This window comes from Rhinoraja longicauda, chromosome 16 (genome assembly GCF_053455715.1).
Source record: "Rhinoraja longicauda isolate Sanriku21f chromosome 16, sRhiLon1.1, whole genome shotgun sequence".
Classification (NCBI taxonomy): Eukaryota; Metazoa; Chordata; class Chondrichthyes; order Rajiformes; family Arhynchobatidae; genus Rhinoraja; species Rhinoraja longicauda.
In genome coordinates, this window is record NC_135968.1 from 11,759,727 (window position 1) to 11,786,362 (window position 26,636).

At 44.6% G+C, this 26,636-nt stretch overlaps 1 protein-coding gene across 33 annotated transcripts in view; it reads right to left on the minus strand.

Moving 5' to 3' along the window:
- ank3b (ankyrin 3b) overlaps positions 1-26,636 on the minus strand; it is a 515,038-nt gene that overhangs the window by 69,318 nt on the left and 419,084 nt on the right. For 15 of the 33 annotated variants that reach the window (XM_078413212.1, XM_078413210.1, XM_078413207.1 and 12 more), the window contains 6 exons: positions 25,258-25,351; positions 19,700-19,759; positions 15,026-15,132; positions 9,412-9,636; positions 8,769-8,867; positions 6,902-7,056 (listed from right to left, as the gene is read on the minus strand). In XM_078413212.1, the coding sequence (XP_078269338.1) occupies positions 6,902-7,056; positions 8,769-8,867; positions 9,412-9,636; positions 15,026-15,132; positions 19,700-19,759; positions 25,258-25,351 (740 nt within the window). Of the gene's footprint in view, positions 1-6,901; positions 7,057-8,768; positions 8,868-9,411; positions 9,637-15,025; positions 15,133-19,699; positions 19,760-25,257; positions 25,352-25,670; positions 25,788-26,636 lie in introns of those variants that run through there. The other 18 variants (XM_078413233.1, XM_078413235.1, XM_078413232.1 and 15 more) reach the window with 9 other exon arrangements.

Consider the following 26,636-nt stretch of genomic DNA (forward strand, 5'->3'; position numbering starts at 1 on the left):
ATCAATTTGTAACATCAATAGTGGCCACTGTGAAACCATCAGATTGACATATAAACCTCTCTAGCTCCTCGTGTTCTGAAGGGAAGGATATCAATCTTCGTTAGATAGGCACAAAAATGCTAGAGTAGCTCAGCAGGTCAGGCAGCATCTCTGGAGAAAGGGAATAGGTGACATTTCAGGTCGAGACCCTTCTTCAGATAGAGTCAGGGAAGAAGGAAATTCCTGCTTATTCCAACTTACAACCAAGCGTTACGAATATTGATTTCTCTAATTTCGAGTACCCTCTCTCTCTCCATCCCTCCCCCACCTTAGTTGGCCTTCTGGTTTCATTGTCATCCTGCTTGATTTCACTGTTCATATCCCCTCGTTATCATCTTTTCCATAGCCAAAATGGACATTGTGGGCTTCGCCTTTACTTGATCATCGGCGCCATCTTTGATTTGTTCTTTTCATACCTTTCATTCATTTGTTCTTTGTACCTTTTCATATCTCTAGTCTCCCTCTCCTTTGCTCCTCGTGACCCAGCTCCTGCTTTGCTTTAGACTTTACACCAGCACTGTCCTACTAGGGGCTAGGGACTGTTTTTACCAAAGCCAATTACCCTAAAAACCTGCACGTCTTTGGAATGTGGGAGGAAACCCACGCGGTCACGGGGAGAATGTACCAACCTCGTACAGACAGCACCCGTGGTCAGGATTGAACCCGGGTCTCTGGCGCTGTAGGGCGGCAACTCTATCGCTGCCGCTCCTGGCCTCATGAACATGGTTAATTCTGATCATTCGTACGCTGGCGACTGATACCATAACTGTCAAAACTTTAAGCTTAGCTTGTTCTTCCACAAGCCCATCCACCTCTCTATTCACCTTCAGAGCACTCTTTAAAAACAACTTTTCGGACTTCCACCCTCCTTATGATGAATTAGCAGTCCAATATATTTTAGGAAGGTACGATCATATTTCTGGGACTCAAAGAGGAACTAAAAACCTAAATATTCCCTTTGTGCCAATTTTTTCTTCTAAAAATACTTCAGCGGAGCACTGCAAGGGTATCTTATGAAAGACTTGGCACGAAAACAAAAAATAGCATTAATTAAAAAAACCTGACACTAAAAATAACTCTTTGGTGTTGGAAATCTGAAACAAAAACAGAAAGTGCTGGAAATATTCAGCAGGTTATTCAGCATCTTTGGAGAGAAGAAACATTAATTCTGATTCTTTGGCGGGCCCGATGAATGTTTCTATAACTTTGCTTTTCTAAATTATAAATACAAGCTCTTGGTCCAAGTACTGATGGAAGTCATTGTTTTGTGCATTCACTATCTCATCAACATTTTACCAACAGCAGCGTCGTATGCCCTCTGACCATCCCCCTACTTTTGGTTTAGTTTCGAGGTACAGCATGGAAACAGGGCCTTAGGCTCACCAAGTCCGCGCTGACCAGCCATCCCTGCACACTAACACTATCCGACAGGGCCAATTTACAATTTTACCACAGCCAATTAACCTATACGTCTTTGGAGTGTGGGAGGGAACCCGGAGCACCTGGAGAAAACCCACGCAGGTCACGAGGAGAACGTGCAAACTCCGTAGAGACAGCATCCGTAGTCAGGATCTAACCCGGGTCTCTGGCGCGGTCAAGCAGCAATTCTACCGCTGCTCCAACATGCCGCCCCAAAATCTAATATTTTACTGCACTCACACGCACTGATTTCTTCCTTCCACTATTTTGTGACTCAGCAGTGTGCCGCATATTCCTGCTGTTAATATTATTATTTTTACAGTAACGATGGCCAATTCCAGCAATTTGTTATATATCTGCAGATCTGTGACTGGCAACCCTATATGCTTGCATTCCTAGAGTGAAGGAATGGGTGACGTTTCAGGTCGAGACTCTTCTTGTGAAGAAGGGTCTCGACCCGAAACGTCACCCATTCCTTCTCTCCAGAGATGCTGCCTTACTCCAGAGATGCAGAGTTACTCCAGCTTTTTGTGTCTATCTTCGGTTTAATCCAGCATCTGCAGTTCCTTCTTACACATACTTGCATTCCTGTTTGTTCTGTATTTCCTAGAGCATTATAATGCTGTTGCAAATACCCCCTCTGGTGTCATCGTTATTGCCAAAAATTTGACTGCTGTTGCTATCTCCAGTTTAGGTCAATTCCTCAGCAGGAGGATAGTCAAAGATTACATGACAGTGCTGACAGTCAAAATTGATGAGATAGCAAATTTATAAAATGATTACTTCCATCAGTGCTTAGAACTTGTATTTATGTACACCCTCCACAGCCAATAATGGACCACCTTGTGGCCTCCACCTTGCATGAGTCATCGGTGCCAGGTCTGATTTGTTCTGTGCCTTTTTTTTTTTTTTTTTTTTTTTTTAAATTTTTTTTTTTAAAGCATATGTACAAATAATAATAAACAACAAACTGGTTATAAAATTCTTACATAGCTTCAATTTTTAAACTCAAGTTTTAACTTTAATTTTAAATTTTAGTTTTGTGACAAACCCATTTACTTTTTTAAAAATTCAATAAATGGAGACCATATTTTAAAAAAATAGATCTGGTTTGTTAATTAAGGCAAACCTTATTTTTTTCCAAATGCAAGGTCTCGGTCATTTCCGTAATCCACATTTTAATTGTGGGGGTTACTGTTTTTCCCCAAAATTTAAGTATTAATTTTTTCACAGTTATTAAACAGTAGTCAAGAAAGCGTCTCTGACTTAGCGTAAAGTTTGTAATGTGTTCTGATAATCCTAAAATGATTAATTTTGGACCTAAATCCAGTTGGTTATCGATAACTTTGGAAATGATTTTTAAAATATCGATCCAAAATTTTTGCATATTTGTACAAGTGACAAAAGTGTGAGTTAAATTGGCTTCTTGAAATTGACATTTATCACAAATAAGGGAGATACTTGTTCCGTGCCTTTTATACCTCTAGTTTCCCCTCTCCCATGACTCTCAGTCTGAAGAAGGGTCTCAACCCAAAATGTCACCTATTACTTTTCTCCAGAGATGCCACCTGACCCACTGAGTTGCTCCGGCATTTTGCGTCTTATCTTTGGTTGAAAAATATAATTTGCAGTTCCTTCCTACACATGGAATTGTACAGAACAGGCCCTTCGCCCAGTCACTCACTACTTACTCTCTGTGGGGAAAAAAAAACTTGCCCCGCATATCTCTTGTAAACTTTGTCCCTCTCACCTTGAAGCTATGTCCTCCAGTCTTTGACATTTCCATCCTTGGAGAAAGATTCTGTCTTTACTTTCTGTGCCTCCTTTCTGTGCCTCCAATAATTTTATATCCCTCTATCATGTCTTTCTTCAAGCTCCGATGTTCCAGAGTGCCCAATTCTCTCCTTATCGCTAATAAGGAAGCATTTCGGTAAACCTCTTCTGCACCCTCTCCAAAGCCTCCACATCCCTTCTGCAATGGAGTGGCCAGAACTGCACGCAATACTTCAAATGCGGCCTAACCCAAGTCCTATAAAACTGCGACTTGACTCCTCGACTCTTATATTCGATACCTCATATCTGTGGTCAATAACAAGCGATTCCCACTTGTCTGTGCTGCTGCGTTTAGCTGAATTTAGAGATACAGCGTGGAAACAGGCCCTTCGGCCCACCGGGCCCGTGCCGACCAGCGATCCCTGCACACTAGCACTATCCTACACACACTAGGGACAATTTACAATTTTATCAAGCCAATTAGCTTACAAACCTGTACGTGTTGGAGGAAACCAGTGCTCTCAGGGAAAACCCACACAGGTCACAGGGAGAACGTACCAACTCGATGCAGACAGAGCCTGAAGTCAGGTTCAAACCCAGTTCTCTGGCGCTGTAAGGCTGTAACTCTACCGCTGCACCACCGTGCCATTCATAGCTCTCCGGTTGCTATCTTTCCACCCTTCAGTCATCTCATTTGGAGTCTGTTTTTTTCCCCCTTCTCTTACTTACTTACTTACTTACTGTAGCTGCCGCACTCTTCCTCTCAATTCCCTATTTTTTGCAACACCTTTCTTGGCAAACTCCCCTACCCTAACCAAACATTTGGCAAGCATCAGTAAATGCTTCCTCTGCTTCACTTCAGTAAGTGGGCCAAAACTTCGTCCCCTTTGATCACTCGTTTTCACACCTTACCTTTCCCTATCTCCATGTCTCCCTCTCCCCTGACTCTCAGTCTAAAGAAGGGTCTCAACCCGAAACGTCACCCATTCCTTCTATCCAGAAATGCTGCCTGTCCTACCGAGTTACTCCAGCATTGTATGTCCATCATCAGAGGTTTAATGTGTGTCAAGCAGTTTGACTAAAACTGCTCCCAGTTCAGTGCAGGCATTGTAAAAATATTAAAGTTGGGATGTTTGCTGTTATGGTGTGGTCCCAGGGGAGTGGTCTGTGGGTGGGAACAGAGAAGGTTTACAAGAATGATTCCAGGAATTGACAGCACTGGGCCTGTACTCGCTGGAGTTTAGACAGTTGAAACTTACAGAATAATGAAAGGCGTAGATAGAGTGATGTGGAAAGGATGTTTCCACTGGTGGGAGAGTCTAGGACCAGATGTCATAACATCAGAAAGGAGTTGAGGGGGAACTTCTTTAGTCAGAGGGTAGTTCATCTGTGGAACTCATTGCCACAGAGGGCTGTGGAGGCCAAGTCAGTGGATATTTTTAAGGCAGAGATAGACAAATTCTTGATTAGAACGGGTGTCAAGGGATATAGGGAGAAGGCAGAAAAATGGGATTAGGAAGCAGAATTCAGCCATGATTGAATGGCGGAGTAGACTCGATGGGCCGAGTGGCCTAATTCTACTCCCATAACTTGTGAACTTGTGGAACCAGGATAGTTGGTCAGAAATTGGAAGGAGTGGTAGGAAGGTACCGGTTAGGACCAGTTGGTCCCAAAAGAAAGGACAGTCAGAGGGAGATGAAGGAATGTAGTAATGGGGATGGGTTGACAGTGTTTATTTCAATGCAAAGGGGTATTGTGGAGAAAGCAGATGAACTTAGTGTTTGGAATGGTGCTTGGGACTGTGATATTGCGGCCATTGCGAAAAACATAGTTGCGAGAGACACGACTGGCAGCTCAGTGTTGTGGTCTTTCGATGCTCCATACTTGATCGAGAGGGTGGCAACAGAGGTACAAGAGTTGCGTTACTAATCAGGGGCACTGTCATGGTCACACTCATAAAATCATAAGACGTAGGATGAGAATTAGCCCATTGAGGCCCCTTTGACTCTACTCCGCCGTTCGATCACGGCGGATCTATTTTTCCCTCTCAACCCCATTCTCCTGCCTTCTCCCCATAACCTTTGACCCTCACCAATCCAGAACCTATCATTATTATTCTGAGGCTGTACCCTCTGGTCCGAGACTCTCCTACAACTGGAAACATCCTCTCCACATCCACTCTATCGAGGCATGTCGCTATTTGGTAGGGTTTTTAAAGACATCCCTTCTCAAACTCCAGCGAGTACAGGCCCAGAGCCTTCAAATGCTCCTCATACATTAACCGGGCTCATTCTCATAAACCTCCCCTGGACGCAGACCCGGCGATCGTTTCGCTCAACACCTTCGCTCAGTCCACCTTAACCAACCTGATCTCCCGGTGGCTGAGCATTTCAACTCCCCCTCCCACTCCCAGTCTGATCTTTCTGTCATGGGCCTCCTCTAGTGCCATAGTGAGGCCCACCGGAAATTAGAGGAACAGCACCTCATATTTCGCTTGGGCAGCTTGCAGCCCAGCGGTATGAACATCGACTTCTCCAACTTTAGATAGTTCCTCTGTCCCTCTCTTCCCCCCCCCCTTCCCAGTTCTCCCTCTAACTTCCTGTCTCCACCTATATCCTTCCTTAGTCCAGCCCCCCCGACATCAGTCTGAAGAAGGGTCTCGACCCGAAACATCACCCATTCCTTCTCTCCTGAGATGCTGCCTGACCTGCTGAGTTACTCCAGCATTTTGTGAATAAATACCTTCGATTTGTACCAGCACCTGCAGTTATTTTCCTACACTAACCTCCCCTAGACTCCCTCCAATGCCAGCACATTCTTCCTCAAATATGTGGCCCAAAACCGCTCACAATATTCCAAATGTGGTCTGACCAGCATCTTATGAAGCGTCAGCATCACATTACTGTCTCCACCACCACCCCTGGCAATGCGTTCCAGGTCCCCATCACTCCCCGTGTGTAAAAAAAAAACATGCTCTGCACATCTCCATTAAACATTCCCCCTCTCACCTTACAATTATGGCACCTAGTGTTGGACTTTCCACACTAGGAAAAAGATTTTGACTGTCTACCCCATCTATGCCTCTGATAATTTTATATACTTCCATCAAGTCCCCCTCAACCACCAATGCTCCAGGGAAAACAATCCCAGTCTATCCAACCTCTCCCTGCAGCTGAAACAGGCAGCATTCTGGGAAACCACCTCGGCAACCTCTCCAAAGCTTCCACATCTTCCTTGTAATGGGGCAACCAGAAGTGCACGCAATACTCCAAAGGCGACCAAACCAAAGTCCTATAGAGCTGCAGAAAAGTTATGCAGAAATGCAGAAACTGTCTGAAGAAGGGTCTCGACCAGAAACGTCACCCATTCCTTCTCTCCGGAGATGCTGCCTGACCTGCTGAGTTACTCCAGCATTTTGCAGAAATGTTATCATTGCTAATGGTGCTATGTCACTGTACATTAGAAAAGTGAACAGTGTAAATATTTTCCTTAATGTTCAAACTTTTTTCAAATGGAATTTCTTTATCTTTCTTCTCTTTGGAGCTCATCAAAACTGTAACCAATATAAATAGAGGTCTCCAGGCACTTGATATGGTAACGATTGGAATGGGTCAAAAGCAGTAGTTTTATTGAGCAGTAACCAAAATAGCTGCTGGAAGTGGATGCTCACCTTCATCCATACCATTTAATATATCACTGAGCTCCTGGTCTTTGTAGTCGTACTGGTGCTCCTTCCAGACTTCCCCGTTCTCACTCCGGAGTGTGATAAGCTCCCGTTCTTTGTCTCGCATTGAACCAAAATGTGGTATCTCCACAATCACAGGGCTGGAAAGAAGAAACACTGATTGCATTATCACTTCTTGGCAGCGCAAGGCATGTCCTTAACTCTTCCAACAGCTATTTGAAGTTCTCCAGTACAATTCATGACCTTTTAATGTTTCTGGGGAAAAAAGTTTCTGGGAGAAAAGGGTCTTACTCTGTGAAGATTTAACATGCCCATAGTCAAAAGGTTGGAAACATGATTTAAACTCAAAATGTAAACAACAACAAATACATTAGGATATTATATCGACATGGCCCTCATGACAGCATGAGGACAGTTTGTTTTTTTCAGTCATCTATACAGGCTGTATGATCCAATCGAAGATTAAATCCTCAGAACCATCGCCAAAGTGAAGAGAAAGTTGCTGGTGGTTGAAGGCGACAGTGCGATTTACACATTCCTTCTCCATAATTCGCAACTTAAATACTAAAGAATTGAGCTCGACAGTGGAACTTTGTAGCCTTTGTAGGATTGTTTTCCCCAAAACCTTTTAATTAAGGTTTCCGTCTGGTGAAAGTATCGTAATAATGTTTACTTTATACCTAAACAATCGACAAAAGAACAAAACGCACGATTCGCTATTTTAACACACCCCAGACCTTTTTTCCCTCTCTGTTGGCCAGAAGTTTGGAAATGAAGAAATGGTTCACGAGTTTCTTACATTTCTAACATTCTACTTCATAATATTCAACGTTGGGTAAGCCCCCCCCCTTTTTTTTTTTGGTTAAAAATATGCCAATAATGCACGCATGCGAAGGATGCGATGGAGATACAACACGCTCGGGTGTCCCACCTTGGAAACACAGCCTTACGCGGCACCAAAACTCACACTGTCCACTGAAAGTACATATCGTCAGATTGATCACTTCCTATGTGAGGTGCAAGCCAACAGAATGAAAATATGGATATAGAGAACGTACCAAACCGTTCATTGATAATCGAGGGACGCGTTTTTCACCTGAACTTTACCAAGCAGAAACGCCAGCAATACCATGATGTGATCTGACTAGCTCCTTACTAACTGAACCAAGTTAATAATATTTTTTTGAGCAGATATTCTTCTGCAACGTTTTGCGGATGGACACATTAAAATGCCAATTTTGCTGTCTTTAAGAATGTCTGGGAAAAAATAAAATAATGGAGGACTTCTCCCATTTTTTTTTACAAGTGTGGCCCTTGCACGTCTCATAAATTATTTTTGTTAACATGGAAAGCCTTTTAGGCGGGTCGACAGAAAGGTCGGAAAGTAAATGAGCCAGTGTCCGATTTTTACTGACTTCAGTCGATTTAACTTCTTGTTGCCACCGCCCGTCCGCCTGACCTGACACAAAGTCGCACCTATTCCCGCTGATACCTTCTCTATACCCAATATTGGATGTGAGGAGCTGTATCACGGAATGCAGTGGATGCAGCTGAAAGAGATTCCCGACGGATGAGGTAAAGCAGTTATGGAGGCAGAATGCTTGCAGTGAATTAGAAAACATGCCTGTAAGCGCCAAGCTTAAAACAACAGTGCTTCAATAGATCAAGCCAGTATGATTTTCTCTCAGCGACAGAACTGAAAGTTGTGTGTGGTGGTTTATTTATTCCACAAAAAAAAAAAAGAAAACAGAAAAAAACATGGGGAATGACTCAAATAAATACCAAAGAAAATGAAGAGAGAAAAAAAAAAAATCTGCTGTGACAGTTTGTATCTTTTTAATAAACAGCCTACCCAATAAAATTTGTTCCTCGAGGACCAAGCTGCAGGATTCGGCTAACCAAGCTCTCACCCTCGTTGAGAGGGGGAGGGTTGGTAGGAAGGTGAAGTTTACTGAAAAAACATCCATGCAGCAGTAAAGGGAAACAAAAAGTGGAGAAAAAAAAAACAATGAAGAGACTGTCATTCCGAACAGTATCTAAGATTTGAATGGAGCATTTGCAAAACTTATTCTAAACAGAATGAGCAAAAAAGTTACCAGGTACTGCAAAATAGTTGGAACCGTGTGGCAGTTGTTCAGAGAGGAATCATAAAATTGGGCGTTTGCAGTTGGAACAGACAAACATGTCCAATTTTACTTTCCACCAATGGAATATTATGGTTTTTTTTTCAATTTGGCCATCATTTCATCCTTCCACATTTATCCTGCTCACTGACTGATTTTGAGAAGATGGTACTCACAAAGAAACAGCACACAAATTGTTAAAAGTCAGGTTTCAATGTCCCCTCCCTCCCCGACCTCCAAAACCAAGAGCTCGCATTCAAGTATCTGTGACCGGTAGCGTTAATCCACGACCAAAAAACAAAAACCAACCAAAGAAAGGGAAGAGGGTGAGTATTGTGGAATGGATCACCGAGGGCCGAGCGGCAAACTTACCCCAAGAACTGGGCACCTGACGGTCCAACTTCAACCAGCCGACTGGCCAGCCCTTCCCCTTCCACCATGGGCGGTGGGCTTGCCAGCTTGTGCCTCTTCACCAGGCGGCAGGTGATGCGCGTGGGCGCCGTGCACTTGCGGGGCGGGATGACGATGCGCATGCCATTGTGCCGGCTGCCGCGCATCGAGCCGCCGCGCGCGTCCACCATGAAGCTGACGAGGAAACTACAAGGGGAAGAGGGAGAGAGAGAGAGAGGAGAAATGGGAATGAGCACGTCGTTTCGGGATCAGACAGGCAAGCCCGCGGGCGGCTGTGTTCCATCCGTTCACGGACGTGTTGGTAAATTACCAGCACCTACCGGGCGGGGGGGGAAAGCACCCACGATTTTCCCAGCCACTCCATATGCAGCTTCTGTGTTGTCCACATTCAATAGCGGGAAACATTGGTAGGTTTATGGTAAAACAGCAAGGGACGGAACTAATCAGATAGACCATTCAATGGGATGGCAGTAATGCAATGGCACAACCACCCTTTCCAAGGCTAAGGCTTTGTAATATATTATCTCACAGATGCAAAAGATCCAATGATCGTAAGATGCAGGAGCAGAATTCGGCCCATTGAGTGTGTTCCACTATTCCATCATGGTTGATCTATTTTTCCCTCTCAACCCCATTCTCCCTCCCCTTCTCCCCCAACCTTTGAAGCCCATGCAAATCAAGAATGTATCAACCTTCGCTTTAAAAACACACAATGACCTGGACTCCACTGCCGTCTGCGGCAATGGATTCCACAGATTCACCACCCTCTGGCTAAAGAAATTCTCCCTCCGCTCCGAAAGGTACGTCCTTTTATTCTGAGGCTCTGCCCTCCGGTCCTGGGCTCTCTCACGAGGGAAAACATCCTCTCCACGTCCTGTCGAGGATTGGTGCAGGTGGGAGGTTGATGGTTGGCCTGGTCATCTCTGTGTTCCACGACCACTCAGACCTCCACAGCACCATCCTCTCTGTGGACTCTGCTGACCGCCGCCCTGCCCCATCAAATGGACAATCGGTCCGGTCCACCCGCTGCAGGCGCAGCCCCCTCCACACTAACACGTCAAGGGTCCCCACCCGTCCGGGCCGTGCCCTCTTCTCGCTGCTACCGTCGGGCAGGAGTTGCATGCAACACAGAACATGGGACAGTACAGCCCAAGAGCAGGTCCTCCTGCCCTGGGTTTTATCCAAGAAATTTGGTTTCCTCCCACACTCCAAAGACAGATAGGTTTGTAGGTTACGGGTTTGGTATAAATGTAAAAACTGTCCCGAGTGTAGCATAGTGGTAATGTGCGGGGATCGCTGGTCGGTGTGGACTCAGTGGGCCTGTTTCCGCGCTGTATCTCAAAACTAAAAAAAGCAAACACTCATGATATTCAATGTTTTTACAGGCTTGTGAGACCAAATGGCCTTTTCTTGCCCCGAACCTGTAAGTTTGTAAAGTGCTTGTTTAGACCTAGAACAGTGAGAGCAAATGGAGCATCTCACTTGAATGGAGGTATCTGCCTTGCTGGGAGACCACCTGGACAAACATAGACACCTTGGAAATGAGAAAGTAATGGGAATACACTAACATCCTTCCCTTTCTCTGCAATTTAAAACACATTTGCTCGATTGTAATCATGCATTGTCTTTCCGCTGACTGGATAGCACGTAACAAAAGCTTTGCGCTGTGCCACTGTGCATGCAACAATAAACTTAACTGTAAACTGCTTTTTTCCCCCTCCATCAACACTTCAAATTGTCAGTTTTGCTGTAAATTCGTCAATCTGAAATGTTCTGTTTTTCTCGCTCAAAAGAAACTGCCTGACCTAGTATCCATCTGCTGTTTTTTCCTTTTTCTTAAAAAACCCCCAATTAAGTGCCATTTACTGTCCACTGGGATGTCAGAGAACTTCCGAAATATTGTAATATTGCTCCAATCGCAAATATCCAAAACGCTAAACAGCAAGTTTTAGGCAAAATATTTAAAATTCGGAGTATTCTGCGATCATCTGGGATTAGATGAAATTAATCTTTGCGTTTTCACTGCATCATATGGCAAGGGTACATACCAAGTTCAGCAAACAGCTAGAGAAATCCCTGCTGGAATGCAGTCTATTTAACTGGAATTGAATTGTTCGGATGCCAAAACCCTGTCAAAGTTCTCCATGGGGCCAAGCACCTTCTAGTTTTTTTTTTAAGACTGGAATATTCTTCTATTGGAAGCCTGAAAATAATTCACTGTGCTCTATAAAAATTACTGGAAGTGGAACTTAGCCCTTAGTGGCATTGTATTTTACTGGAACTTAGTGGCATTGTATTTTATCATGAAGGCTGCTTTGATTTGCAATATGAAAGGATTGGTCTTTTGTGTAGGAAAGAACTGCAGATGCTGGATTTGTCTTTTGTTATGTTTTAAAATAAAATTGTACGAACTTACAGACAAATCCTCCCTCGCTTCTTAAAGTGCCTTGTTTGTAAGGGATGGGATTGTTCAATCTATGTCATCTTCAGTTGTTATGTTTTTATTACTTACATTTACATGAATCACAGTGCGCTAATGTAAACCAGCTCACAGTACTGGAATTTGAAGGCTCGTTGACCATAATACACTAAAATAAATTAATCGCAAATACCATGCATCTATAGGAGCTACAAGGAGCTAGACTTTTCCTATTTTCCCCTGAACAGTGCAAAATCTCCTCAAGGTATGTCTACTTTGAAGGTTCTCCTCTCTCCGACGAGAGTTCTGCAACATTCTCCCCTTTGTCTCAGTTTCACACCTTACACTTCCTTATCTCTGTATCTCCCTCTCCCCAGACTCAGGGATTTTTTTCTGGATCATATGGCTGACTGAGCTTTTAATACATTTCTCACCCAATCCTGTGCCTGTTGCAAGATGAGGGTGCAAAACTAATTTTACATAACAAAATGCAAGCAAGGAGGTTTAGAGGGCCTTAAATTCAGCTTGACACCCAATGTTTCTAATCGGAATCCGTGACACTTTGTCCATTCTGATAGAAAACTTTGCCCCAAATTTCTAGGTTGGCAAGATCTAGGATATGCATGGCATGTCATTTAATCTTAGCTCTGCTTTGTTGACCTAGCAAGATTATCGAGGTTACAATCTAAATTATATCTCATGAATTGGGCGGCACGGTGGCGCAGTGGTAGAGTTGTTACCTTACAGCGCCAGAGAACCGGGTTCGATCCTGACTACAAGTGCTGTCTGTACAGTTTGTACGTTCTCCCCTTGACCTGCGTGGGTTTTCTCCGGGATCTCCGCTTTCCTCCCACGTTCCAAGGATGTACAGGTTTGTCGGTTACTTGACTTCGGTAAAAAATATAAATTGTCTCTAGTGTGTGGTAGGATAGTGTTAGTGTACGGGGTGGTCGCTGGTCGGCACGGACCCGGTGGGCCGAAGGGCCTGTTTCCGCGCTGTATCTCGAAACTAAACTAAACTGGTGTGTTAACTCCCACAAAAATGTATTGTGGGAGGAGATTCTATTTTTGGACAATGGTTAATACACCACACAAAGAAAAATGAGATGGGGAATAAAAGTTCCAACACAGTCAGAGCCCTAGAATAAACAGCAATGTTTCATTAAAGTATACTTCTTAAAAACTGCCCATTCCCCATTTCATGCTTCAAAGCATCCAATTTCACTGCCATTTAATCTACTCTCACATGTACATTTGAAGCCAAAGTGTATCACTTTGTAATCACTTACCTTACTAAGTTTGTAATCACTTAGTAAATCATCACTTGCATTAGTAATCACTTTTCGCCTCGGTAACAGCACATAACTTTGCCCTTCCTCAGCTCTTCTGCTGTTAAGTTCTTGCTCAAAGCCTTTCTACCTCAAGTCCTTCTGCTTCCCTGCGTAATATACTCCTTGAAACCCAAGTAGCTGAATAAGCTTTTCGTAATTGCCCAGAATGTCTTCTCGTACAGTGTCAACATTGTGTTGGAGACACCTTTGAGAAGGTGCTATTCCCCTGCATTTCAGAAAGGTGCTACAAAAATATCAGCTTTTGTTGCTGGTTGGAGATGCAAAGGTGATCGATGGTGACCATGAGTGGAGTGCCTTTGGGACTTCTCCCCTCTGTAGACTGGGAATGAAAAACCTGACTGTAATAGTACTTGACTGTAATAATACAGTGACACAGCTAAGAATGCTGCTGCCTCGCAACACCAGAGACCCGGTTTCGATCCTGACCTGAACGGGTGCTGTCTGTGTGGAGTCCACACGCTCTCCCAGTGACCGCGTGGGTCTCCTGCAGGTGCTCGAAAAGAGGTGTCGGTTTGTAGGATAATTGGCCTCTGTAAATTGGCCCTAGAGTGTAGGGAGTGGATGCGAAAGTGGTATAATGTAGAACTAGTGTCAACAGGTGATCGATGGTTGGCATGGACTCAGTGTGCAGAAGGAACCGTTTACATGCTGTGCCTTTCAATCAGTCAAAACATCTACCCCAGCTGAGATCTTTACACTGGAATTTAGAAGGATGAGAGGGGATCTTATCGAAACATATAAGATTATTAAGGGGTTGGACACGTTAGAGGCAGGAAACATGTTCCCAATGTTGGGGGGAGTCCAGAACCAGGGGCCACAGTTTAAGAATAAGGGGTAGGTCATTTAGAACAGAGATGAGGAAAAACTTTTTCAGTCAGAAAGTTATAAATCTGTGGAATTCACTGCCTCAGAAGGCAGTGGAGGCCAAGTCTCTGAATGCATTCAAGAGAGAGCTAGATAGAGCTCTTAAGGATAGCGGTCAGGGGGTATGGGGAGAAGGCAGGAACGGGGTACTGTTTGAGAATGATCAGCCATGATCACATTGAATGGTGGTGCTGGCTCGAAGGGCCGAATGGCCTACTCCTGCACCTATTGTCTATTGTCTATTTAACATTCTCCAGACCAACAAATGACACACAGTGCCGGAGTAACTCAACGGGTCAGGCAACATCACTGAAGAACATGGGTAGATGTGCGTGTCGGGCCAAAACCCTTCTTCACCTGCAGTTCTTTGATTCTACATTTTGACAGAATACAAGACTTCCCCTCTTTTTTTTAAACATGCAACACCACACCGAATCTTAAGACGCCAGCTGTGGAGTGGATTCAACTTTTGAAATACATCGAATAGATAGGAAGAACGAAGTTGCTTTGTGTAACTAAAGCACCTGAATGTCCATTAAAGCTTCCTCACTGTAAGGACGGCACATTGGCGCAGCTGTAGAGTTGTTGCTGTCTCACAGCCCCAGAGACTCGGGTTCAATCCTGACTATGGGCGCTGTCCGTACAGAGTTTGTACATTCTCCGCGTGACCACGTGGGTTTCCTCCGGGTGTTCCGGTTTTCTCCCACATTCCAAAGACACGCGGGTCTGTAGGTTAATTGGCTTCTGTAAATTGTCCCTAATGCGTTGGATTGAGCCAGCTTACGGGTGATCGCTGGTCGTGCAGACTCGGTGGGCCGAAGGGCCTGCTTCCACTCTGTATCTCCAAACAAAACTAAACTTAACTTCTGCAAATTCAGCCAGGATATTGCCTACATGACAGTTCACAAATCATTCTGGATTACATCAAACTGCAGCTTACCCTGAATGGATGGGGCTGGAGTTGAGGTTGACGTTGTCCAGTGTATCTGCCGTCCAGCTGAATCTTTTCAAAGAGTCGCTGTCGTACTCCCGAGAAACCGCAAGGTGCTACAGGAAGAAGGTTGAGAGAGGAAATAAACAGAGTCACGATAGTATGCATGTTTGTATGTGACAGTGCCAATAGAAAACAGTGGTTTTTCTGTCCATCCAATATTCCAGAGACTGAGGAACATAACAGGGACAGGCGCTCGAAGATAGACACAAAATGCTGGAATAACTTAGTGGGTGGGGCACAATCTCTGGGTGACGTTTCAGGTCGTGACCCTTCTTCAGACTGCTGCGGTCTCGAAGAAGGGTCTCGACCCGAAACATCATCCATTCCTTCTCTCCAGAGATGCTGCCTGTCCTGCTGAGTTACCCCAGAATTTTGTGTCTATCTTCCATTTAAACCAGCATCTGCAGTTTTTTCCTACTAGAGGACAGAGTCTCTCTCAGTCCCTTGAGCAGCTGTATCGTTCAATTTTTTAAAAAAAGCATCCAAAACTTAATTCAATTTCTTACCCAACAAGGATTGGATAGAGTGGATGTGGGGAGGATGTTTCCACTAGTGGGAGAGTCTAGGACCAGAGGTCATAGCCTCAGAATTAAAGGACCTTCTTTTAGGAAGGAGATGAGAAGAAATTTTCTTTAGTCAGAGGATGGTGAATCTGTGGAATTCTTTGCCACAGAAGGCTGTGGAGGCCAAGTCAGTGGATATTTTTAAGGCAGAGATAGATTCTTCATTAGTACGGATGTCAGAGGTTACAGGGAGAAGGCAGGAGAATGGGGTTAGGAGGGAGACAGATCCATTCATGGTTGAATGAAGGAATAGACTTGATGGGACGAATGGCCTAATTCTGCTCCTATCACTTATGACATGAGCTTAAAACCCCTATTGAGTAAAACTAAATGCAACCAACTCAAAAGATTTATTGCACATATACATCATGGGCTGAATCTAATGCTGCCTCATCAACCAAAACCTGTGCGATGTGGTCCAACCCCCACATTTTTAAAGAGCTTGTGCTCACAAAATGGCCACGCCAAACACACTTGCATCCGCAATATTCAGGCAATCAGGTCCACCTTTGTGCACCATGCATCTAAACTGGAGTCTTAAGCATTTTAGCAAGGATTGGGGAGCAAAGATAATGACAATGTTATTGCAAAGCGTCTAATCACAAAGGGATGGATGCTGGGTGTGGTAAACCACACTTCTGGACAGAATTAAAAGCGCATTTTTGTTATACTACATGTAATGGGGAAAATACCACGTGCCTAATAGGATAGGAAATGTTTAGAGGGATATAGGCCAAATGGGGGCAGGTGGGACAAATGTAGATGGGGCATTTTGGTTAGCATGGGCAAGTTGGGCCAAAGGGCCTGTTTCCATGTTGCAGGACTGAATGTCTCTCTAAATGAACATAGAGACTTGTAGCATTCTTTAGAAGATGCAAGGACCAAGTCTTCAATACTCCTCACACAAATTGGAGCTCATGAGGAATGCAATCTGCGTCTGAATTAAAATTTACTTGAGTTATGATGGACCTGTTTCCAACGCAGTCTGATAAGAATGTGTTAATGTATGTTATTCTAATGATTGTGATAGGATCATGAAAACTAAACGACACCTAAAACATGATGTTTTAATCCGTGAGATTTTAAGGCAGAGACTGTATGCACAGGGTGTGTAAATGGGGATGGTAGAAAAGAGGAATAATTTGAAGAAGGGTCTCGACCCGAAACGTCACCCATTCCTTCTCTCCAGAGATGCTGCCTGACCTGCTGAGTTACTCCAGCATTTTGTGTCTACCTTCGAGATTATTCTTGAAATAGGTTAGTGGCAGCAAAACATTTTGGAGTAGTATTTAAGTTTGGATTAAACACAATCATTCAGGAAAGAGGAAAGATTTTTAAGGATAGGGCAAAGAAAATAATAAAACTAGAGGCGACATAAGGATATCATTAACATAGCTGGAAACGTGAAAAACAACAAACATTCGTTAAATATGCCAAGAATAAACAAAGTGTGTAAAGGGGGATTATTAATCCATTGAAAACCTAATGGGTTTTCAAAGGGATTGAAATATTTGAAATATTTAACTGACACTTTTCAAACAAAGGAAATGTTAAACTAACGTTTAGCAAACACCAGAGTTATCGTACATTTAAAGATGAAACGGGCTGAAAATGTTTCAGGAGATTGCATATTGGAGTGATTGACCAAAATGAACATAACTTTAAATAACTTCTTTAAATGTCCTTTTTCAGGAAATCCAGAAGCACTTAACAGCTAATGAAGTACGTCTGAAGAATGGTCACTTTGTTGTACAGGAAACAAACCAAGATGCTTGCACACAGCACAGTCCATCAAACACAATTAATGGCAAGTTCATCTCTCAGTGTATTTTGTACAGGACGAAGGATGGCAAGGACGCAGGGGCGGCTCGGTGGCGCAGCGGTAGAGTTGCTGCCCGACAGTGCCAGGGACCCGGGTTCGATCCTGACTATGGGTGCTGTCTGCACAGAGTTTATACGTTCTCCCTGTCACATCATGGGGATTTTTTTCAGGGATCTCCAGTTTCCTCCCACATTCCAAAGGTGTGCAGGTTTGTAGGTTAAATGGCTTCAGTAAAATTGTAAATTGTACCTAGTAAAGGATAGTGTCTGGGCACGGGGTGATCTCTGGTTGGAACTGACTAGTTGGGCCGAAGGGGAAACAGGCTTACTGCACCAGAAACCCAGGTTCGATTCCGACTACGGGTGCCGTCTGCACAGAGTTTGTACATTCTCCTCGTGACCGCGTGGGTTTTCTCCGAGATCTTTGGTTTCCTACACTCCAATGACGTACTGGTATGTAGGTTAATTGGCTTTGTGTAGGTGTAAAAATTGTCCCTAGTGTGTGTAGTGTAGTGTTAATGTGTGGGGATCGCTGGTCGGTGCGGACTCGATGGGCCGAAGGGTCTGTTTCCGCGCTGTTTCTCTAAACTATCCTGACTTGGAAATACATTTCTGTTCCTTCGTTATCGCTGGGTCGAAGTTGTGAACCTCTTTACCCGATTGAGATAAAAATTAATTTGTTTTGAAAAATGTAAGATGAAAGTCGAGGGGAAGAAAAATGCACAGCCATCTTAAAATCGACATGCAGGCAAGTGCGACAAATGTCCAAACAAATCCAAGGTCAATTGCCTCCAATAATTAAATCATGCATTCAGTAAAGGGCGGCACAGTGGCGCAGTCGTAGAGTTGCTGCCTTACAGCGCCAGAGACACGATATCGATCCTGACTACGGGTGCTGTCTGTACCGAGTTTGTACATTCTCTGTGTGACCTGCAAGGGTTTTCTCCGGGTGTTCCAGTTTCCTCCCACACTTTAAAGACGTACAGGTTTGTAGGTTAACTGGCTTGGTGTAAATGTAAAATTATCTCGTGTCTGTGTAGGATAGTGTTAGTGTGATTTTTTTAGATTTAGATTTAGAGATACAGCGCAGAAACGGGCCCTTCGGCCCACCGGGTCCGCGCCACCCAGCGATCCCCGCACACTAACACTATCCGACACCCACGAGGGACAATTTTTACATTTGCCCAGCCAATTAACCTACATACCTGTACGTCTTTGGAGTGTGGGAGGAAACCGAAGGTCTCGGAGAAAACCCACGCAGGTCACGGGGAGAACGTACAAACTCCATACAGACGGTGCCCGTAGTCTGGATCGAACCTGAGTCTCCGGCGCTGCATTCGCTGTAAGGCAGCAACTCTACCGCTGCGCCACCGTGCCGCCGTGTGCAGGGAATACTGGTCAGTGCGGACTCAGTGAGCCGAAGGGCCTGTTTCCACGCTGTATCTCTAACTAAACTAAAAGTTAATGTTCACACTGAAAAATTGTCATCAGGCTTGGAAGCAGATGACTGGAGGTGGAGTGAATAACTCAGAATAATCCAATAAGAGGTACACATAATTATGAGAGGTTTTCAGAATGAAAAAGTGGTATTCACTCACTAGTGTGTTAGGAACAATGTTAAGCTTGCCAACCAACATTTAGAGTTTTAAAATAAAAGTACAGAGGCCTTGTTAGATCTCCCACTGGCAAGGAAAAGAAATAAAAAATAACTATGAAAAGGAATGCGGATAAAAACTGGGAAGTGAAAAAGAAAAACAACTGTTCAGAGAGAAGGCAGAATAAAGGGTTTGGGAAGCTAAAGAATGTCAACAAAAACATGACTGGCTTCCTTTAAGGGTTATGGGGAGAAGGCAGGAGAATGGGGTTGAGAGGGAAAGATAGATCAACCATGATTAAAAGGCAGAGTAAACTCGGTGGACCGAATGGCCTACTTCTGCTCCCATGACCGATGACAATCAAGGGATACGGGGGAAAAGCAGGTACGGGGTACTGATTTTGGATGATCAGCCATGATCACATTGAATGGTGGTGCTGGCTCGAAGTGCCAAATGGCCTAATCCTGCACCTATTTTCTACGTTTCTATGAACTTGGCATGACAAAACTGTACGATCTTTACATTGCCATCGGGAAACCAAAATATTTGGGGGGAAAATGGGTTAAAACACTAGCATGACACACAAGTTAACTTTAACCTCCGGACTTGAAGCAGCAAGCTGGCAGAAAATAATTGCTTACCTTCAGGGAGTTGCACACTATTGGCCCACCCATGGAATGCGCAAGCTCTGGTTGGAAACCCTGATGGACCGGGAGGAAAATCGGAGATGCCCTTTAACCTCAAAAGATACTCTCAGGAACTCAGGAGTTGACAAGAATGAAGGCTGTGCCAGTAGATAGAAGCGATGCAGAAGTTCTCTTTAAATAATGGAGCCTTCGTTGCATTAATACAGGTCCACCATCAATTTTTCGGCGACTGCTTTGATCCGAACAAAATCACGAGAGCGCAAGTGAAATCCCCCCCCCTCCCGGAAGTCCCCCCGAAAATGTGGCGCCTAGGCTGGGTGAGGCAGCCGACCTCAACCTCATTGGGACTTCCATGGCCGATCGGCGCGTCCAATTTGCCCCCTACGGCCGGGGCTCTGGAACTTTGGCCCGGCTGGAGCTGGCAGATCCGTTCCCATAGCCGACTTTTATGTCCTAGGCCTAGGTGGACTGTTCCAGTACCATTGGACTCCTCTCGGAGGCTGTGACCTTTGTTGGTTCCGGCAAAATTGACAAACCGGAAAGGCTCTGGAAACAAGGGTGCCGGAAAAATCGATGGTGGACCTGTACAGCCTCCATTGTTGCCTCTCTTTCACAAAATTTGCCCGAGATTGGAGCCGCAAGGTTCACAATAGTTAACAGTTTTTCTTTGAGTAGTTAATTTATAGAAAAACACATGTAATCTCAATATAGACAGGGCACAATTTAGCACTGGTATTACTTCTTTAAGTATGATCTCCCCTCTGACTTGGCATTTCAGTTTTTTGTTGGACTTTGTTTGTTTCCTCTTTGACCTAGTAGGGTCAAGCAATTTGCTTCCATAGATAGTGGCCACCAATCCATTGGCTGGTGATTGCTTATCTATATAATAGCGGTGAAAGCCTTGCATCATTAACCGTGCCATCACCAAGGGACACTGCATGCCAATAAATGAATTAAACTGGGCACACACAAAATGCTGGAGTAACTCAGCGGGACACGCAGCATCTCTGGAGAGAAGGAATGGGCGACGTTTCGGGTCGAGACCCTTCTTCAAACTGGGCAGTTGCCGCTGGATAGAAAATCATTAATGATAGTTGAATCTGCGTAAGTGAACACTTGGCTTTTTCACGTGCACTTCCCCTAAACGCATCCACTGCAACTGCTGTTCCCGATGTGGGCCCTTGTACACCGGCGAGACCAAGGATACACTCAGCGACCGTTTCGGTGAACACTCACGCTGAGTCAGCCAAGGCTTAAGAGATCTCCCAGTTGCTAGCCATTTTAACTCCCCTTCCCATTCCCATAATGACCTTTCGGTCCTGGACCTCCTCCATTGGCAGTGTGAGGCCACATGTGAATTGGAGGAACAGCACCTCACATTTTGCTTGGGTAGCTTACAACCCAGCGATATCAAAGTTAACTTCTCTAATTTTAAGTAACTTCATCTTACACTCCCCTCCCCTCTTGTCCCCCTTCCTCCACCCTAGTAGTTTAACCAGTTCTACAGTTCGCAACAATGATCACACCTTCTCTGGCCAACAAATTGGCCTATCAGGGATCCTCCCTGCCCGAGATCATCTGTTGCCGGCCCTAATTTTTCTAGTCCTTTCTCGCCTCCAGTCTCTGATCCCCCTCCTCCCACCAATTTCAGTCTGAAGTAGGGTCCTAACCCAAAACGTCGTCTATCCTTTTTCTCCAGAGGCTATCTGACGCCTTTAAGTTACTCCAGCACTTTGTGTCTATCTTTGATTTCCCCCCCCCCCCCCCCCTCCCGTTTAGTCACCCTGGATTCGCAGGTAGTCAAGCAAACAAATGCGGTGACAATGAGAAAACAGAAAACAAAAAAATGCTTCCCCTCCCAGTCGTTCAAATAAAACTAATCACAAGGTACTGCGTTTAATTTAATGTGAAAAGAATTTGCATTCAGGATTAAAACCAATGACCTGAAATTCTTTGTGCCAAGGATTTGGAGTTTATATTCTCACGCGCTGCCTGATTTACTTGGAGTCGTCTGAAACATTATGTTCAGAACGTATCATACGGAGTTTGTACGTTCTCCCTGTGACTGCGTGGGTTTCCTCCGGGTGCTCCGGTTTCCTCCCACATCCCAAAGACGCGCGGGTTTGTGGGTTAATCGGCCTCTGTATATTGCCCCCAGTGCGCAGGAGGTGGATGAGAAAGTGGGATAATATAGAAGTAGTTTGAATGGGTGATCAATGGCCGACGCTGACTCAGTGGGCTGTACGGCCTGTTCCCATGCCATATCTCTGATTGATTAGTAGGACTGGCTGTTACAATCCCTAACGTTTTGCACTACAATTGACCGGTGTTGTTCTTGGGGATGACCACTAGATGATGTTGTTACCATTCAGACACATCTTCAGTTGTGTACCTCGACGTCACTGGGTGTTTCGGCCTTTTATCACAAGACACCCTCGGTCGAGGCAGGCCCACCACAGGGTGAACAGACCTGGGTGTCTAAACTAAGTGGCGGCACGGCTCATTAGTGGCAGCACGGTGGCGAAGCAGTAGAGCTGCTGCCCTACAGCAGCACCAGAGACCCAGGTTCGATCCTGACTACGGGTGCTGTCTGTATGGAGGTAGTACATTCTCCCCGTGACCTGCGTGGGTTTTCTCCGAGATCTTCGGTTTCCTCCCACACTCCAAAGACGTACAGGTTTGCAGGTTAATTGGCTTGGCATAAATGTAAAATTATCCCCAGTGTGTGTGGGATAGTTTAGTGGGCCTAATTCCACACTGTATCTCTAAACTAAACTCAGTTAAGTAAGTACTGATATCCAAGCACTAATATTATTCTCCTGCTTTGAGAAACTGTCAGTGGTGGGCAGAGAGGAATTTGCAACAACAGAGACCAACAATGAACAAGCTCTGTAAGTGCTGAGGCTGGGAAATCTGGCAATGTGCACCACGATGCAAAGGACTGCTGTCACAGACAACCCACTACTTCATGCCCTCTTTATATTTAACTCTATTCAGCCAAGTTTGTGGAAGGTCAAGAAATGTTATGCTTCATTATTTGGCTTTGCTGAGGATTATTAAAACTGAGTGCTACAGTACACAAACAAAGGAATAAAGAGGGAATTCACGGAAGAAAAACATGAATGGGGAGAAGGCTGGGGGGGGAGGACAGGTTGAGGAAGTTTCACGTCCTTAGTGTGAACTCACGCAACGCGTCCTTTTGCACCTTGCTCACAAATTGCTTATTAGTTAATGAAGGCAGGGAATTATCTTAACTCTTTATCTCTCCTCACAGCAGGGGAAGCAAGCGTCTTGTCTTTGATGAATAACAGGCCTGTATCATCGAAGATAGACACAAAATAATAGAGTAACTCAGCGGGACAGGCGGCATCTCTGGGGAGAAGGAATAGGTGACTTTTAGGTCGAGACCCTTCTTCAGACAGAAGGATCTGTCCCTGAAACATCACCCATTGCTTCTCTCCAGAGATGCTGCCTGTCCCGCTAGAGTTACTCCAGCATTTTGTGTCCATCTTCGGCTTAAACCCGCATCTGCAGTTCCTTCCTACACAAGCCTCGGTCATCCCTGGCTTCACCGCAACAATGCAAAAAGAGAGGTGAAAAAACACAACTTTTACGGAGAGAGTTGTTCCTGCTGAATGTTAACAGGAACAAGTCCTTTCAATATTTCTCCAAACATTCCTAAAGTAACCTAATCACACATCAAAGATCAATTGAGGACGCTTTGCAAATCTTGAAATCGAATAAATGTTATTTCCTAATTAAACTGTTGCTTGTAAAATAGCGGGAAGATTGTGAAAGGCTGATTAAAGTATTCAACATCTGAAAAGTTCCTGAAAATTGCATCCCGTGCGTATTCACATATAACAGCAAAGAATAGGGCCTTTAAAATCTACCATTGGAATTGCTCATTATGAGGGCGGGTGAGAAAGCAGCACACGTTTAAGTCAATGCAATCAAATAAGCTAAACATCCATCAAACAGCAAACACCAGGTCTAAAACATTAGATAGACACAAAAAACAATTTTTGTTTTTGGAGTAATTCAGCGGGACAGGCAGCATCGCTGGAGAGAAGGAACGGGTGATGTTTCTGGTCGAGACCCTTCTTCAGACAGGTTAGGGATAAGGGAAACTAAGATACAGACGATGATGTGTAGAGATAAAGAACAATGAATGAAAAGATATGCAGAAAGGTAACGCTAATAATGGAAACAGGCCATTATTAGTTGTTTGTATGGTGAAAACGAGAAGCTAGTGCGACTTGGGTGGGGGAGGGATAGAGAGAGAGAGAGAGAGAGGGAATGCCGGGGCTACCTGAAGTGAGAGAAATCAATATTCATACCCCTGGGCTGTAAGCTGCCCAAGCGAAATACGAGATGCTGTGCGTCCAATTTGCGTTTAGCCTCACTCTGACAATGGAAGAGACCGAGGACGGATAGGTCTGTGTGGGAATGGGAAGGAGAATTAAAGTGTCCAGCAACCGGGAGATCAGGTAGGTTCAGGCGGGCTGAGCAATAACATAATTCCTTCCGAAGATAGACACAAAATGCTGGAGTAATTCAGCAGGACAGGCAGCAACTAAAGCTTTTCACTGTACATCGCAATAAACTGAAACCGAAACTTTGGAGAGAAGGAATGGGTGACGTTTTTGGTCGAGACTCTTCTTCAGACTGTCTGAGGAAGGGTCACAGCCCGAAGCGTCACCCTTCTCTCCAGAGATGCTGCCTGATCCGCTGAGTTACTCCAGCATTTTGTGTCTGTCTTCGGTGCAAACCAGCATCTGCAGTTCCTTCCCACACATGTAATCCCTTCCCTTTGACTCTGGCAACCTTAGCTGACGACAGCTGGACTCAAAGTCGCAAAGAGGTCTGACTGGTGTTACACAGCACACTGAGAGCAAGCACAGCATCATTTGACAACAAAAGTAGACACAAAAAGCTAGAGTAACACAGCGGGTCAGACAGCTTCTCTGGAGAAATGGAATAAGTGACGTTTTGGGTCAACACTGAAGAAGAGTCTCGACCCGAAACGTTTGGGCAGCTTACACCCCCCAGCAGTATGAATTTTGACTCCTCTAACTTCACGTAACCCTTGCTTTCCCCCTCTCTCCACCCCTCCTCTCCCTTCCTAGTTCTCCAACCAGTCTGACTGTCCACCTGATTATATTGTATCTCTGTATGCTTCGTTGTCTCCTTCTCCTAGCTAACAATGATCTATTTTACATGTTCCTTAAACCGCATCTCCTTTGATGTCTCCTTTTCACACGATACCTCCTTATCTCCCGCTCCCCTCTCAGTCTGAACAAGGGTCTCGACCCGAAACGTCACCCATTCCTTCTATCCGGAGATGCTGCCTCTCCCTCCGAGTTACTCCAGAATTTTGTGTATATCCGTTGCTGCCCGACCCGCTGAGTTACTCCAGCTTCTACGTGTCTATGTTCAGCTTAAACCAACATCTGCGATTCCTTCCCATGCAAATCCTTGGACAACGATATCAAAAGCATGCAATCATATCAAACAAGGCACAAGCGACTGGGATTCAAAGCTCCACTTACCGGCTCCCTTGTCAGCTCTTCGATCATGATGCTGTCCCTGGCGTACGGACTCCTGTTCAATGAGTAGGACCTATCCGAACTGAAGGAACGGAGGCTGGGGTGTTTACAAGTTACCATTCAAGGGGCAGTTGATAAGACAGGCAGAGGGGAGGAAAAGAAAACTCATTAATTCATGCATGCAGCTTCCAGGGGGGGGTGAGGGGTGTGGGGGGGTATGGGGTGAGGCAGTGAGGGGGGGGGGGGCATGGAAGGAAACCCACCAACAGCACCCAAAAACAACAATAAAAAAAACCAAGAGCAACTAAAAAAGAAACTGGGTTTTTTGTTTGTTTGCAGAGTGATAATTTAAAGCAGTTCAAAAAGGGAGAAGTCATTGTTTTGGTGAACTCAAAATAAAAAGAGATTGGAATTACCAAAAGAAGGACTCAAACTGATGAACAAAACCTGAAGATAGACACGAAAAGCTGGAGTAACTCAGCGGGACACCTCAGGAGAGAAGGAATGGGTGACGTTTCGGGTCGACATCCTTCTTCAGACTGAACTGCTTCTTCAGACTGAAGAAGGGTGTCGGCCCGAAACGTCACCCATTCCTTCTCTCCAGAGGTGCTGCCTGTCCCGCCCGCTGAGTTGCTCCAGCTTTTTGTGCCGATCTTCGGTTTAAACCAGCATCTGCCGTTTCTTCCTACACAATAAAACCTGACTGCAAGGTTAACACATTCCACAGCAGCTGCAGAAAGCAACTGAAAGTTAACTCCTCCGTGTATGCAGTACCAACAACCATACAAAACCAACAACTTACATCCACATTAAACTCGCACTGAAATGTTTAACAAAGAACATGTTTTTCGCAGAGCCACAAAAGGGGGCATCTGGACAGATGTGCAAAAAGTTTGATCGGAGTGTTATGTTTCGAGGAAACATCTTAAACACACAGAGAGAGAGAGGGAGAGAGAGAGAGACGATAAAGGGGGAAACATGGAGATCACAATGTTCTCATGTAGGCATTTTCCGCTTGGGCAGCTTACAACCCAGTGGTATGATTTTTGATTTCTCTAATTTCAAGTAAGGAACCTGGGGTGACTGAAAAATAACTGCAGCCTGCAAAATGTCCATAATTGCATTTTTTTTTAACCATACCTCAAACATTAACCTCAGCTTCAATCAACAATATTGTCACTACATTTTAATCTTTGGCTTTTATCCCATGGAGGACTTTCAAAAGTGTGGAAAGGTTAAAACTGCTTCTCAAAAATGGTATCTGGCCTTTAGCGCAGAGTGGTACGATTATTTTTAGTTCTTTAACATTTGTACTAATGAAGAAAATGTTAAAGCATTTGGAAGTGATAGAGTCCATATTGTAATGGCAGTTTCTAGACCTT